Source organism: Dermacentor albipictus, chromosome 1 (assembly GCF_038994185.2).
Source record: "Dermacentor albipictus isolate Rhodes 1998 colony chromosome 1, USDA_Dalb.pri_finalv2, whole genome shotgun sequence".
NCBI classification, from domain to species: domain Eukaryota; kingdom Metazoa; phylum Arthropoda; class Arachnida; order Ixodida; family Ixodidae; genus Dermacentor; species Dermacentor albipictus.
This window is the reverse complement of record NC_091821.1, coordinates 4862122-4878894: the sequence shown is the minus strand read 5'-3', so window position 1 is coordinate 4878894 and position 16773 is coordinate 4862122. Positions and strand designations below refer to the sequence as shown.

General features: G+C 49.3%; 1 protein-coding gene across 3 annotated transcripts in view; it reads left to right on the top strand.

Moving 5' to 3' along the window:
* Mcad (Medium-chain acyl-CoA dehydrogenase) overlaps window positions 1-16773 on the top strand; it is a 212806-nt gene that overhangs the window by 173571 nt on the left and 22462 nt on the right. For all 3 annotated transcript variants that reach the window (XM_065452831.2, XM_065452832.2, XM_065452830.2), the window contains one exon: window positions 7298-7366. In XM_065452831.2, the coding sequence (XP_065308903.1) occupies window positions 7298-7366 (69 nt within the window). The remainder of the gene's footprint in view (window positions 1-7297; window positions 7367-16773) is intronic.

Genomic DNA, 16773 nt, shown 5'->3' with positions numbered 1-16773 from the left:
TGCCTTGCTGCAGGTGCGGCACGTTGACAGCGAACCCTGGCAGTCCCATCTCCCGGTATGAACATCGGCAGTTGACGTAACCTGCTTCTCCGCAGTGGTAGCAAAGCGGGCAGTGGTCAGGAGCGCACCAGATGTCTGTCTGGCAGCTGTGGTGGAGAACGACGGTGCTGTGGCGTTACCAGGCCCTGGCGCGGGTGCGGAGGGCCAGCGTGACGGCACGCTATGGCTGCTTAGGTCATGGCTTCCGGCTGAGGTCGCGGCGATTCGGGGATTCCAAGTGACGAATGAATCTCCTCTTGGACAATGTTGACAATGGATGCTATTTGAGGCTGTGTCGAAGGGAACATCTTCCAGAGTTCTTCACGCACAACTTGTCTGATTGTCTCTCACCAGTTGTTCGAGCAAAGGGCTTGAACTTCTGTGGAGTCTAGTATTGAGCAGCAATTGAATTTCCTGGTGTGCAATTCTAACATCTTCAGTTGTTGCGGCTTCTGACAGAAATTCTCATACGATCGTGGGTGAGTTGGGCATCAACCCGGCAAAAAGTTCTTGCTTTACCCCATGTATGAGGAATCGAATTTTCTTCTTGGGCATATCCGAGTCAGTACGGCGGAACAGGCACGTCATCTCCTTGGTGAAGATTGCAGTGTTCTGGTTGGGCAGCTGCGTGCGAGTTTCCAGCAGAGCGTGGCCTCGCTCTTGGCGCTGGACACTCGTGAAGGTCTGCAGGAAGCCGTTGCGGAGCAGGTCCCATGACGTCAGGGTTAATTCCCGGTTCTCAAACCACATGTTGGCGCCGTCTTCTAAGGCAAAATACACATGCCTCAGCTTATCATCGGAGTTCCAGTTATTGAATGCAGGGACCTTTGTGTATGTTTCCAACCAGTTTGCCAGGTCTTCAAAGGATGATCCATGGGAGGTCGGTGGCTCCCTGGGCTGTTGCAGCACGACGGGGGACCCTGGGGCTGCCACTGGGCTTGCTGAGTTGACCATGATCTTCTTGGTTGTCTCAGATCCGTGCTCCGGAGGCAGGTTTTGTGGCCTGCGACTTGATCGATGGTTGGGGGCGAAGTTGATGCGGTCTTCGGGTTGCGGGCTTGGATCGCAGCTTTGCGGGGGCGTTTAGTGAATGTACTCACAAGCACCTCCACCAGATGTCACGTAGTAGTGACGTTGAAGAAAGCAGCAAAGCTGTGAATGACGAAACTAGCATTTTATTGGGCAAACCTGTGCCCTCAAAATGGGCTACACTCAATAACAACGATAGTGGCGAACACAGTCAGCAATCGTCGAAAATCTGATCTACCCATTGTGGTATCTTGTGTTGGCTTCTGGTTTCGGTTTTGGGTCGTTTACGTCAGGGCGCCACTCAGCGCCAAACGCTGTAAGTTGCCTCCTGTTTCCCCTCACAGAAATAAAAGAGCATTCTGTGTCTGGTCCCCGACTGAAGCAGTCCGGCTCTTTCTTGCAACGCTGCGCGCCTCGGCCGTTTAGGCCTCATGCCGTAAATCCTCCGTCCGGCCGCCCTGTCGAAGCTACAACAAACTGGCGACGAGGTAAACCACTCACTTTACTTTTTACGTCCCCTTGCATTTCTACTTCTGCTGCTCCCCTGCTTCCAGCATGCAAGACGCTATGTCCACTTCGACGTCGTCCACCGCAACTCCCCCGCCTTTGTTCTCGGTGCCCAGCATGGCGTTCGCACCCCCATGCCGCCTTTCCTTGCATTACCCGGTACTCCTTCGGTACCGTGGCTCACATGGAAACGTTTTTTTTTTTCATGTTTCTCCAGGCAACCATATGCGAAGCACTACAAGACGAGAGGAAGAAAGCCATTTTACTGAGTAATTTAGGCTTTGAGGGGTAGAATCTCTACTATGACCTCGCGTCGCAAACGGACCAGACAGCTACTACGTTCGAAGACATTCTTCGCATCTTCGACCAGCACCACGAAGAAAGCTCCAATCCCCTGGTGCATCGCATTATCTTCCGGGACAGGAAGCAACTACCTGGGGCCGTATTCTGTAGCGGTTTGCTTTGGAACCGGTTGGGTCTGGCTGTTACGTCTGGATTACGTCACTCGGAGAAAGAGTGGAACGGAGCGGCGTGAGGGGAACCAATCAACGAACGGCGGTCTGCCGTAAGATCATGTCATCATTTTTGTTTGTAGTTGGGGGACGGTATAGCAATTGAAGGATGTTGCTGGTTTGATAAAAAAACATTGGTTTGTATAGAACACTTGCAAATATAATTTTCAGTAATAAATGTGAGCTTGCGGCGCAGATGGCTACTGGGAGTTGTAATTTTATTTGTGTTGTTTTCTTATTTAGTCGCTAGGTGGTATGCCATACGTTATGCAAACAACTTGCCTCGCTTTGTTTACGTTTTGGACTTGCGTGCCGAAACCGAAACGATGTCGTTGCACAAGGACAGGCGGCTGGGTCCTCATGTTTCAGTGAGGCAGCGCGAAATACTCGTTTCATTTGTTGAGGAGCACCCCTACCTAGCAAAGGCGCCATGTGTGTTGGGTTAGCGGCTGACGGCGGCTTTCTATTACGCCGTGGATGGGAATCTAACCCATCCTTTTTCTTTGCCCACAACCGTAATGGCCTTGGCGACGGCTGAAATGATCCGGCTGACCGAAGGCTGCGACTGTGCAATCACTTCTTTATTCCCAACGCACTGTTGAAAGCTCCCGGTGGCAAAAAACTGCAGTGCGCACAGCACTTTCATCGTAGTGTCGACACCACGAAATCTTTGAGGTCCGAGATGTTCTTCCAGCTCATCGCAAAGACGTCGCACTATGTCTTTGGAGAGCCTGAAATGCCTTCAGAATTCTTCTTCGGCCATGCCGAACGCGTCGCGTCGTTGCCTCTCGTCGCGTCGTTGTCTTTCAGTGCTCGCCAGCAACACAACCAAAGAAGCCACCATTGCCGTCTCTGTCTCGTCTCGTCTAGGTGCCGGCTCGTCAGCTGGCGCGAGACTAGCCGGCAGCCACGGTTGCCCTAGCAACCCTCGACATCATGCTCGCCACCGCGCGCGACCCTTGAGCGAACCACTTCTCCGTGGTTCCTCTCGTAGCAGGGAACCGGTTACTTTCCACATGATTGGCAACCTGTGTGGCATCAACAAAATTTGTCGTCCCGCCCACCAGGGATGACGACAACGAAGCGCCGACCCATGGCAACAGCCAGACCGAACCGGTTCCAAAGCGAACCGCTACAGAATACAGGCCCTGGAGGAACCTTTCAGGACTTCGTCACCGTGCTACAAAGGCTAGCGTCTGCTTGTGCGTTCGGCACTTGGCACGACGAGTCCCTTCGCAACCAAATCCTCCAAGGCGTCGCACCAACAAGATTTGAGAAAGGTTACTCTACGAAGGAGCGTCCCTCACACTCAAGAAGGCCCAGGAAATTGGACGAACCGTACAGCAAGTTCACAAAGAACTTAAAGTCTTCAACAGCTCGTCTGTTCAGCGCGTCTCGACGCAACGCCAAGATGGCGTCGACAGCCATCGCCTTCCTCGCCTGGGTGCGCAAGATGGCGGTTCCCACCACCTTTCTCCCTCGACCTGGCGGCTTCAAACTGGCGCACGGCGGCATGGCGGAAAGTCACGACCTGGGGAGGCCGACCAACATGGCGCGCGGCCCGAACTCCGCGAAGCAAGTCGAGACATCACGGGCCATTGCTACCGACGTGGTTCACCTCACCACATCGCATCTGATCCAGGCTGTCCAGCCAAGCACGTTTCCTGCCGTGCGTGTGGAAAAGTAGGACATTTCGCTTCAGTTTGCCGTTCGAGGAACCGAAAGCATCGACAGTCCCCTGCTTGTACGCAGCTTGTTTTCGCTGCATGCCAACAAGTGTCAGGAGTTCCAGCTGACCCAAGCGTTCACTTTCCGTCTCTTCTGCATAATGCTCCCTCGGAGTTCGCCCAGCCGTACTCAGGACAACCTGGACTTGTAAAGGACTTCATCCACGACGTTATCTTCGAACTTCAATGCAACCAGTCTCGGCGAAACTGCGTCCTCAACCTCGGGTTCTCCGTGAGCAAGTCTGCGCTGCAAACGGTATTTCGCCCCTGGAAAACAAAGTTGAGTCAGTTGTTGAGGCACCGCAGCCAACTGACAAGAAGTCGCTGCATTAACTTCTCGGTGTCACGCGATACTACGCTAAACTGATCCCGCAGTACGCTGAATTGGTAGAGCCGCTTAGGAAACTGCTAAAGCAAGAACAACCGTTTGTCTGGGATCAGGATACAGGGTATAGCTTCCAGACTATTAAGGAAGTGATTGCATGCGAATTCGGCTCTTACACCAAAAGTGTTAAGACGTACGTGGACCATCGTTGTGCATCAAAATGCCCTCAATTTCGTCCAGGAGATCTTGTCCGAGTACGTAACTCGAGAACGTCCAATCCTAAATACTTGGGCCCATTTAAGATTTAACATAGGGTAGGTCGCAATACTTTCATGCTTGAAAATGGCAAACGACAGAATGCATCCAAACTTGTGAAATGCCCTGCACTACAGGATTTTCTTAGAAAATTCACTGGAAAGTGTCACTCCAGTGACTACCCTTTCCTTGATGATTGTCTCCCACCTTTTCTTCCAGTTACTACTGGTATAGGGGATACATTACGTTTCTTGTAGCATAATCGTGCAGTACACACATCATTACTACGGTGCTGACCGCCATACGAATTAGCCTTTCATGCCCATAAGTTTTTCAACATTTTCAACACTTAGGTTGTTAGCATTCTTACGGGGGGACTATCACAACTTGGAGTGTAAAGTGCTTTTACGCACAATTCAATTCACAACAGCCACAGAGCTGCCTCGACTCAGGCTCAGGGTGAATGAGCCACCCATCAGTGCTGTCCCAGGGGGCACACAGATGTTTGCGCTGTCTACTTTTGTACTCTGAATTTTTTTTCATGTGTGATCTGTGTGTGCAAGGCTGCTTCTCATCGTCTTCCCAAGACAGGTACTGAAAATCTGCAGAACTGGAGTGCAATTGTGTTCATTTGCAGTTTTGATGTGCGTTTTTCTTAAAATGGAGAAGCCAAAGATGTCATTTTCTATTGTGTAAAGATGTCGTCACGAAACACGTGTGTTACAATGCTAACTTGTGTTCTTCTGTAACTCATGACTTACTTTTGTTGCGAGGAGAGCGAGTAGCACATATTCCTTTCAAGGGAGAGGTGATGTGGTATCCTGTGTTGGCTTCTGGTTTCGGTTTTGGGTCATTTATGTCAGGGCGCCACTCAGCGCCAAACGCTGTAAGTTGCCTCCTGTTTCGCCTCGCAGAAATAAAGGAGCATTCTTTGTCTGGTCCCTAACTGAAGCAGTCCGACTCTTTCATGCGGCGTTGCGCGCCCCAGGCACGTCATCTTCTTGGTGAAGATTGCAGTGTTCTGGTTGAGCAGCTGCGTGCGAGTTTCCAGCAGAGCGTGGCCTCGCTCTTGGCGCTGGACACTCGTGAAGGTCTGCAGGAAGCCGTTGCGGAGCAGGTCCCATGACGTCAGGGTTAATTCCCGGTTCTCAAACCACATGTTGGCGCCGTCTTCTAAGGCAAAATACACATGCCTCAGCTTATCATCGGAGTTCCAGTTATTGAATGCAGGGACCTTTGTGTATGTTTCCAACCAGTTTGCCGGGTCTTCAAAGGATGATCCATGGGAGGTCGGTGGCTCCCTGGGCTGTTGCAGCACGACGGGGGACCCTGGGGCTGCCACTGGGCTTGCTGAGTTGACCATGATCTTCTTGGTTGTCTCAGATCCGTGCTCCGGAGGCAGGTTTTGTGGCCTGCGACTTGATCGATGGTTGGGGGCGAAGTTGATGCGGTCTTCGGGTTGCGGGCTTGGATCGCAGCTTTGCGGGGGCGTCTAGTGAATGTACTCACAAGCACCTCCACCAGATGTCACGTAGTAGTGACATTGAAGAAAGCAGCAAAGCTGTGAATGACGAAACTAGCGTTTTATTGGGCAAACCTGTGCCCTCAAAACGGGCTACACTCAATAACAACGATAGTGGCGAACACAGTCAGCAATCGTCAAAAATCTGATCTACCCATTGTGGTATCTTGTGTTGGCTTCTGGTTTCGGTTTTGGGTCGTTTACGTCAGGGCGCCACTCAGCGCCAAACGCTGTAAGTTGCCTCCTGTTTCCCCTCACAGAAATAAAAGAGCATTCTGTGTCTGGTCCCCGACTGAAGCAGTCCGACTCTTTCATGCGGCGTTGCGCGCCCCAGCTGTTTAGGCCTCATGCCGTAAATCCTCCGTCCGGCCGCCCTGTCGAAGCTACAGCACCCATCAAGCATGTCTGCTTTTATACATGAGTCACCAGAGTAATCACTGGTGCTCGCATGTCTTCCAGAAAGTACTACACCATTTGCGTCGCATATACAGTCAGATTACACAAGCTTTGGTGAGAACAGACAATGCATAGAACCATCAATAACATTCCGGTAGGTTCCAATCATGCAGGCATGTCTTGTGCTGAGCGATAACATTAAGTTGTTAGTGGGTGAAATGCAGTCCCTGAGAAAAGGATAAGTGCACATGTCAAGATCTGTTCCAGTGCATCTACTTGCTTATTCTTATTGCAAGTATTATTTATGCAAGCCCATTTGTGTTCATAAATAAACAATGCATGTTTTCCTATGGAAAATATTTTTTTGTCATTTAGGGTCACCTAAAAGGTTGTGGTAAATTTTTGTTGAAACAGGTCACTCTGAAAATTATAAATGTGCAATAAAGAGAAAGTCAACCCTGAGGTGTCGCATTCGGTGAAAGAAATTGACCCGGGAAGGGTTAAAAGCTGCCTTGGTCATGAGTGGTGCTGGCTAACACTCCCAGGGCTGGATCATAAGTACCCAGGAAAATGGGCAGAGACCACGGTAGCTGGATCGTAGAAGCACGCGTGTAATGTGGAAGCGTTGGGTTCCACTGGTTTCGTCCACTTTAATTTCCTCATCATTTTCTGCACTTCAATTAAGAGTTACTGTTTTCACTGTGCTTTCCTTGACTTCATGTGGTCTGTTGATTTGACATAGTCTTAAGTAAAAAAAGAAATCTGAGCTTTTCAGTTTCCCTTATTCCTCTTACTCAAATGGCATGATATTTTATTTGTTTCTCGAATGTGTCAAATGTTTGTGTGGCCCTATTTTCCGGCACAGTTGGGCGTGCCAATTTATTTTCTTGCCAAAGTTTTGCTACATTCTGTGCAATTAGCACTGGGCTGGCATGCTTGCCATTTTCCTGACCCCCCCCCTCCTTTTCTTTTTTTTTTTTTTCAGAATGTGGTCATGAAGGAAGGCGATGGCTTCAAGGTGGCCATGGGGACCTTTGACCGCACCAGGGCACCCGTGAGTGTTGTGACAAAGCATTGTTAGGCATTTATTTATGGGCCTACCATACACACGCACACGCATGCACGCACACACACACACACACACACACACACACACACACACACACACACACACACACACACACACACACACACACACCCTAGGAAGGGCATTCTGCGGATATCATAGTCAAAACTTGAGTGAAGTTGTGTTTGTGTACCTTTGTCACCAGCTCACCAGAGTGGCTTCCTTGAGAATACATGTTCGGGTAGCCTTCTCAGACTTGCAGTTGCCATAAAAGCCTGTGTATAATGCAAAGTGCTTTTATCCTAAATTTGGCACGTATCTTCTACATTTGCATACCAAAACTATCTACATTATTTCTTGAACCTAGTCGCGGTTTGGCTTTGAAACGTGGTTCGAAGCAGCAGGTGCACATTGCCATTGTCACCAGGTGCTGCAGTGGAATGGGAAAACCAAAATGGACACCACTTGCCCAGGCCTGCATACCATGCTTTGCACATTCAACCAGCGTCCCATTCCCTGAGGTGTACAATGACAGCACCCCATAGACAGAGCAATTTTGGCTGCCAAAATTACCAACAGCAGGGCTGTGGGCATGACAGTTCAGAGTGGCAAAGGGAACATGCCTAGCTAGTGCCGACAAAAGCACTTTTCATGTGCAATGGGAAGGAGTCTTCCCTGAAGTTGAGGAGGACTTTATGTAAAGTAGCAAAGCTCCCTGTACAGCAGTGAAAAATAAGATATGATATTTTGCATTTGTGTTCAGTGAGCTAAACTTCTCAAAATGTTGGTGCTGCGTTATGCCAGACTGCTAGCCTAGGACAATAGTCTCCTGAACACGCGCTGCTATTGTACTTTATTCGCACCCTATAGCCCACCCACCGTGTGCATAATTTACACAGTCCAAGAATGTATCGCAAGAAAGCCGTAATATCAACCAGTAGTGAAAATACAGTACATAGAACCTTGTTTATACATTTTTGGAAAAAACGTGATTAAATACTTACTAGCCAAGAAAACATACGATCTGACAGACATACGAATTTGACAGACTCAGTTGTAGTTGACATGTACGTAATGCCAAGCATTGCGCAAATTGTTGCAGCCCACCGTGCCAATGCGTGCTGACTTGGTGGGACTCGAGGAGCTCGAGACGTGCATTGTCGTTTTTACGGCTACAGCAAGCTTACGTTTGTGCTCCTTAAGTTTGGCCTGAGACAGCAGCTTCTTCAAGCGGGGCATTTTGACAAAAAGTTTTGATGTGCCCTTTCAGCACAAATTGTTGCGGCATGAGACGCTGATGCGTGTGGAGCTGGTGGGGCCCAAGCGACCTGAGGTGCACGTTGTCGTTTTCCTGTTGCACAATGTTTTAAGACTGTGAAACACAAACGAAATGGAGCGCATGTGCGGCACTGGCATACGATGCCACTAGAGCGACACATGACCCTCACTTTGCCCCGCCTGCAGCAGGGCACCGCAGCGTGTTTGGGTTATTGCCTCTTAAAAGCGCACAGCATGCTTCCAACGGCACTACGGTCCATGTACTGTGAAACAGATAAGAGAAGGTGCTTATCACACTAGAGTTTGTGGCACTAGCTGTGAATACAGTGTGCAACGACCTGGGAGGCGATTTACCGTATTTACACGATTGTAAGTCGACTCGAATGTAAGTCGACCCCCCCATATCGCTTGACCGGAAAAAAAAAAAGAAATAGGAGAGCATACCCGAGGGCGCATTCGATAACGAAAATTTATTAGTAGCTGACATGGTCACTGGACTACTCGTCTTTACTAGTGCTGCCATCATCATCGTTGGTGCGGTCCCACAGCGCGTCGTGGTCCAGCGAAATTTCAAATTTGGCAAACGACCGCACCAGGACATCTTGCAGAACAGCAGCCCACGCCAAATGCACCCAACCACACACAGCCGTCAGGGAGGCTCTTTCGACAGGTCCGGTTGGCGTAATTTCGCAGTCTTCTGCCGCCAGCCACTCGTTGTACTCACGGCGGAGCAGAACCTTAAAATTAAGGCGAAGGTCCGGGCTTGTTTCATGACCACATCGCACTTCAATGGCAGGGACCAATGACGCATTTCAGCGACGTACGCTGCAAGCTTAGCCTACAGCTCCGGAAAGCGTCCAGACTTCGGCACGTGGGAAATTTCTCACTTGCCGTCACAGGGTGAAAATTTCGCTTCGCTGCAGTCGCCACTCTCACACCACCCGTTTAGAAACATCGAAATTGCGGCCCGCTGCGCAGTGATTTGTTTCTTCGGCGTAAAGAATGGCAGCCCTCTTGTACGCTGCTGTGAACGAGTGCCGAACGATTAGTGGGCCTGCAGCACTCATGACGACTGGGGAAGCATAGAAGTAGCACGTAGCTGACAGTCAAGTGGAACGCGTCAAAAAGTCGGTCAAACCAATACCAATGCCTTTAAACAGAGAAAGAGAAACCCAAGAGCGGTGCCTGCTCTTTCATGAACTACCGATACTCCCCGGAAGCGCCGCCGTTCTGAGGGTGGCGCCGCAAATGGGAACAGCGACGCTTCCATCAACTATCGACACCCCCCCTCATGAGTGTTGCATGCACTGTAAGACTTTCAAAAATGTCGAAAAATCCTTCCGAAAAGCGAACAAACACGCGGGATAGCGAAAAGATACGGGTAGGGCCATAGAGCGAACATAAAATTTGTAACTACGTTGTAGCTCCCGTTAGTATCGCTTTTTTTGGCGGGGCCATGTTTTGGTTTCGATTGTAAGTCGACCCCCCAACTTCAGACTTTCAAATTTAAAAAAAGGGGTCGACTTACAATCGTGTAAATACGGTACGATGTAGCTCCCGTGGGTCTCACGTTTTTGGCAGGGCCATGTTTTGGTTTCGATTGTAAGTCGACCCCCCAACTTCAGACTTTCAAATTTGAAAAAAGTGGTCGACTTACAATCGTGTAAATACGGTACTGGTATAGGAATAAGAAACTTATGCATACCAGCATTTTCTCGTGAGACGGGCGGGTGATTTCTGTGGGGAAGCTGCTGTGGTGGGCACATTTATATGGGATCTAGTGGCCGTAAGACGTTTCATATGATCGCAGTTTGGTGATCTACTGAACGTTGCTACCAAAAGGTCGTGTTTTCTGGAGACGTATCAACTGGTAAAAATTAAGTGCAACTACATTGGGTCATGTTTGGGTTTCTTGATCGCAAACATTGCAGCCGGGAAATTGTATGAACAAGGTTGTACTGTACATGCGCACTGGTGAGACTAACTGTTATGACGGTTGGCGGGGTTAGCTGAACAAAAGGTTTGGCATGCTACTACAGGTTTAATATACCCTATTTACTTGAATCTAGGCTGGCCCCGAATATAAGCCGACCCCCAAATGTCCGAAGTCAGGAAAAGAAAGGAAAAAGGAAGGCTCACGTCTAATCTACGCTGAACAAAAAAGTGAGGACAGCGTTCACAAAATGAAAGCAGCATTTCTTTAATATGAACCTGCCGAGCTCAGTCTTTGTCATCATCGCTGCTAGCCTTGTCGCATCTTCCTTATCGCTGTCATCCCTTCATTGCGGCACATGCAAAAAGAGTCTCCTGTTGCCCTCTCCAACGACGCACATTTTTCTCATTGATATCGAAGTCCCACTTGGCTTGAACATTTGACGATGCCTCTGCAGCTAGCACAACTTTTCGTTAGAAAGCAGCGCTATAGTGGCATTGCCTGTTTGGCGCTGTTACGATAACGCAACGCTGCACACCGATATGACACAGGTCAAAATGGCAACATCGCTCATCTACAGACAAACACGAGTGTATCGAACCCGTTTACATCGAATTATTCGATATATCGAACAATTTCTGGACACGGTATAGTTACAATAAGTATATATAGCAAAAATTACGCTTACATCGAACAAAACTAGTAGCAACTCCCGATATATCGAATGTTAAGCGGCGGAAAGTGCCCCCGGAAGTTGGCTTTCCTGTGCGCTGACGGGAAAACCTGGCGGCGCGGCTCCATCCAACCGCTCTCCCTCTGTGACCGCGCTACCTCGGAGCCGCCGACACCCCTTTCAAAAAATGATCCTGGCCTACCCGCAGTGCTTGCTCAGACAGCCAATCAGAGGCTCTTGTGCCCTCGTCATGGAAGATGGCGAAAGTGCGAGTTGTCTCGCTGCTTTTTCGGTTCATTGTGTGCGCCTTGTGCGCCATCTCCCGCAGTGTTGCCGTGATGAAGCGGTAGGATTCGCCTTTCGTTGTAAAGCTCGAAATCATAAATTGGGTCGAACGTGGTGAGAAGTCGGATGTCCCCGCAGCGTGCAAGATTCCGAGGAGCACTCTCGGCACGATCTTGAAGGGGGAAATTAGGGCTAAAGCGGCCTAACTCGCGACCCGGTGCCCGTAGTGCCCGTGGCGCCCGACGCGCTTGATGCGTACGCATGGCCGTGTACGAGTGATTCATCCGAGATAGCTTCAGCCGTACCGACTTCCTCATGCTCGGTGATAACTGTAAATTCTGATTAATGCGACGAAGCCGTTACCGGTGTTGCCGAAGTTTGGAGCGAGCTGTCAGAATTTCCAGAAGCTGTTGACGAATCAATGGTGGACGAGTTTGTGAGTGCAAATGATGGTGTCGCGACCACAGGAGAGCCCGGAAACAAAGACTGCATTGCTGACATCGTGCCGAGCACGAGTGAAAGTGGGCACAATGAGGAAAGCAACGACCGTCTTTGGCCCACATCCTCCGAAGTGATTGGTGCACTCACACTAGTCCGGTGCTTCTGCGCGAATGCAGAATGTTGTGGCCTCAGCTGCTCCGACTCCTTAAACAAAGTAAAACAGTGCATGCGTCGCATGCAGCAAAATTGCCCGAGCAGAAGAAAATGCAGGACTATTTCGTGCGAAACTAAGCTAGTTTCATCAATAACGTGATATTATAAATCGTATGTGCTTTTATGACGTCCAATTATTTAGCAGGCTTATATGGAATTATGCTCGATATATCGAACTGATAGGCGTTTTTTGGCGAGTTCAGTATAGCCGGGTTCGACTGTACTTCAGTTGGCTACTGGCATGGCTAGTAGTGACTGCAATGCGGACTTTTCTCAATGGAACTAGCTATGCACTATGTATATCAATTTCAATTAAAAACTGGCACATTTTTTTTCAAATCCTTGAATCTAAGCCGACCATAAAATATGATTATTTGAAAAAAGCTATTGACCTAGATTCGAATAAATACGGTATAACATGAGATCAAAGGACAAGAGAAAAGAAAAAAATTACGGCAGCAACCATCCTTGATGATTATCTAAGTGAGTGCGAGGCATTTCTCCCCTTGCACGAAGCGCAAAGCCCTAAGGAACTCATGTCCTCCTAGAGAAACACTTGCTTGAGGACCGCCAGATGTGTGAGCCTTGACTCCCTGATGTGCGATTGAAACCAGAGGCGGTCGCAGACGCTACATGCCAGAACAAATACATCTTCGACAAAGTGCTTTTGAAAGTACATGTCGGCATCCTGTAAGTGGCGGTCCTCCAGTTGACACTGCTTGGTCTCAGCGGCCTGTTCAGCAGTCGTTCGCTTGGCGTGCCGCTGTTCTTCGGTCGTACGTCACTTCTTGTTCTTCATGCTCCACGGCTGCATGTATCTCGTCCGCATGTCACTTGGCCTCCTTTCTCGCCTCTTTGGTATGCATCGTATACCTATGTAATCTCCGCAGAGCCTTTGTGCTTTTCCGCTTCTCTTTCACTTGATGCCTCCGAGGGTCCAGCGTTGTATCGGCAAGTAGAGGCCTGTGCCTAACATAGCTCAGCTAGTTCACCCAAGCCACATCTATTTGTGGTGCGCACACTTGTACCGGGGAGTGGAACAAAAAGAGGAGGTGCCAAGGCAGTAGTGGTGTGCAAGCAGGCACGTGGGAGAGTGTGCGCATAGTGTAAGGAAGGTTGGCCAAGCCACTGGCCAGGCTCACTGGCCAGGCCAGTGAGTGGGTACATGGGGATGTGTGCACACCCACGAAAAACTCTGTGACCTTGGATGCCTTTGACCTTGGCCCCGATGAGGCAAAGAAATGCTTCACATTTAAAAATGTACATGCATCCACTCGCACAAAAACTTAGAAAGGGCCAGCAATGAGCACCACGAAATAGGCGGAAAGTGGAGCTTTATGGCACCGTCAGTGACCATAATGTCATCCATTCCTGCCCTTTTGGCTGCGCCAGACAAATGGATAACATTTTGGTTATTGACAATGCACATGCGTTGCATTGCTACAATGTGTTTGTGCCCTTCGTAACAGAGTATTTAGAGGGAGTGATTGAGGTGGCAAGCGTCTTTCACTTGCCCTGCCTACAAGCGAAATTGCTCTGCAGCTCCTGTGTAGCGCAGCATCTCACATGCAATGTGGGATGTATTTCAGTCATTATGCTTCAAGGCGTGCAGCCCTGAGCTGCTTTTCATACCGGCTTTCATTTGAACACTCTCGTGTGTGTTACTAATATGCCTGCCTCCTGATGCTCCACAATACAGTTAACGACCGATAATCCACACCTCATGGGGAACATAAATAAGTCTCAACTATCGAATATCTCAAAGAATGAATGTATAAAAAGAAGGTATTTTATTTCCGTTTTAAGGCCCCGTTGCAAAGAAGAAGGGGTCGATTCAATGCTGCATGCACTTCCGCTTACGTGCAACCAAGTCCACTTGCATTTCTGCCAGATTTATGTTGTCTCTCTATGCTGATGCAAGCACTGTGAAGGCTCCAGAGCACACGGCACATCGTCATCATCTGTGTTAGAGTCGGTGTTTGAAGGTGGAAGAACTTGCTCAATTGTTTCGTCATCGCTCAGCTCGGCACACGATGACACCGCACTGTCAGTGTCTGCAAAGTCTTCGAATGTAATGACAGCAGGAATCAGCAGCCCGCAGCCTAGCAGGTCATCAGTGATGTCCACATTTCAGCTTGTTGTGGTAGGCGTCAATTGAGGCTCTTCAGTTGCGGAGTCTGGCTCATTCGGACTGCGACTCATTCGGAGTTGGACTGTGAGGGCACCGTTGGTGCCAGCTGACATGGAGTGTCGATAACTTCGCAAGAAAGACTCCTTGGAGCCAGCATAGCACTGTCTGGCACGCAAATAAATAAACAAGCACAAAATGGTGGAACATTGTCCAGAAGACAAATTAACAAACAAGAGCAGGCCATGCGCGGTGGTGCCGGTGATGATTGGGATGTTGATCCGACCTCACAATTCAGGCAAAGCCTCCAAGATTGGCATTTGCTGTTAAATTTCTGAGGCGCAGTGTTGTGATGAAGGCAAGACCTCAGGGATTACCATCTAGCGTGTAATCTCTGAGGCCATATTGATGGCCTATATCTCTGAGGCCAACTTGATGTCTTGTCGAGGTTGCCAGAGGAAATTTTTCAATGCTTCCTCAGTCTTTCTCACATTATCATTTTGAATATCCTTTACTTTCTCCTTGTTGAACAGTGCTGACAGTTCCGTGAATTCTATCCGATTTCTTGAGTTAGACACTTTCTTTCTCTGTGGTTTCTTTATTAGGTCCTTCATTACTTAAAAGAGCTTACCTACTGGTTGCCTTAGTACCTTGCCTCCCACTTCAGTTGCTGCCTCTGAAGCCAGCCTAGTTACAGTTTCATTCATTACCTCAATCTCATCTTCATCTCTCTGTTCTAAGGCTGCATATTTGTTTGCAAGTACCAGCCTGAATTGGTCTGCTTTTACCCTTATTGCATCTAGGTTGGCCTGTTTCTTTTTGACACATTGATGCTCATTACGACATTAGTAATCCAGCGAGAAAAGTCCGTTATATCCGAAGTTTATTCTGTCCAAAATTAGGGCTGAGTATGTTAGGAAATGGCAGAACTTGGCATATACTGGTGTCCAAACCCAAAGGTGATTGCAAAATGATATCATCAAAATTAAATAAATACATGATAGATAAACAGATTTATGATGTTAATCATACAGCACGTGGCATGGCGCCTTGATGTACAGTCGCCGACCGTTTATTCGGACCTCACGGGGACCGCGGAAATGTCCGAATAAACAGGTGTCCGAAAAAAACAGATTCAGAAAAAAAAATCCTTTATTTCCACGCCCTTAGCCCTTATTTGGGCGCGGCAGCAGGCGCGAAGAAATCGTGAATGCGCCGTTGCACACTGTTTCGTTTACACGCAATCAGATCAGCCTCAATCTCGGAGAGGGTCGTGCGGTCACTGTAGGCGGCTGACAGCACAGTCACTGCTTGGACAAGCTCCGCGTGCGACGGCGGCGGCGCACATGGTGCGTCATCCTCCGACTCCGAGTCATCATCCGGCGGGGCACAAACCTGACGAATGATCTCGTCATCGTCAAGTTCTGCGCACGTCAGTACAGCACTGTCAGCATCTGTAATACTATCAAATGAGACAGTGTCCGGAATCGCAATGCCACCACTGCGCAAGTCTTGAAGAACGTTTTCGGGTTCAGTAGGGAGCACATCCGAAGGCGACAGATCTGGGGCCTCCATGGCACTCACTTCATCGGTTATAACAAATCCAGCGTGCCGAAAGCAGTTCTGTAGAGTGGCAGGGGCCACCGCCTTCCAGGCATCCGCAAGCATGTTTATAGCCGACAGAAGGCTAACACCGTACTGCTTGCCGGCATCGATGCAGACGACCATGCGGTTCAAAAGGCGTGCTCGGTATAGGACCTTCAAATTTTTTATAATGCCCTGGTCTATGGGCTGGAGGACACTCGTGGTGTTGGGCGGCAGGAATTCCAAGCGGATGCACTCGAGATCATGAATGTGACCGTGTGCACCGCAGTTGTCCACAAAAAGCAATACCTTCCGGTTTTGCGACTTGAACTTCCTGTCAAGTTTGCGGACGTAGTCGCTGAACAGCTGCTGCGTAATCCAAGCTTTTTTGTTGGCCTCATACAAGACGGGCAGCGACTTCGCTCCCTTGAAGCACCTCGGTCTTTTAGATTTGCCAATCACAAGAAGCGGAAGCTTCTCTGTCCCCGACATGTTGCTGCCTACCATGATGGTGACGCGCTCTTTACTGTGCTTCCCGCCGTGGCAGGGATCGCCAGACACAGAAAGGGTCTTATCAGGCAGCATCTTATAGAACAGGGCGGTTTCGTCACAGTTAAAAACGTCGTCTGGCGAAAACTGGGACAACAGCGACTCCAGCGTCTCCGAGCGATAATTCGCAACAAGGGTCCGGTCGACGGCACCACTCTCGCCGCACATCCTCTTGAAAGCGAGGTCGTACCTTTTTTTTGAAGTTGCGGAGCCATCCGTCACTAAACATAAAGCCCTCGATGTTCATCCGGAGAGCGAGCGTCTCTGCCTTCTGCTTCAGAAGGTCTCCAGACACAGGAATCCGCTTGGCA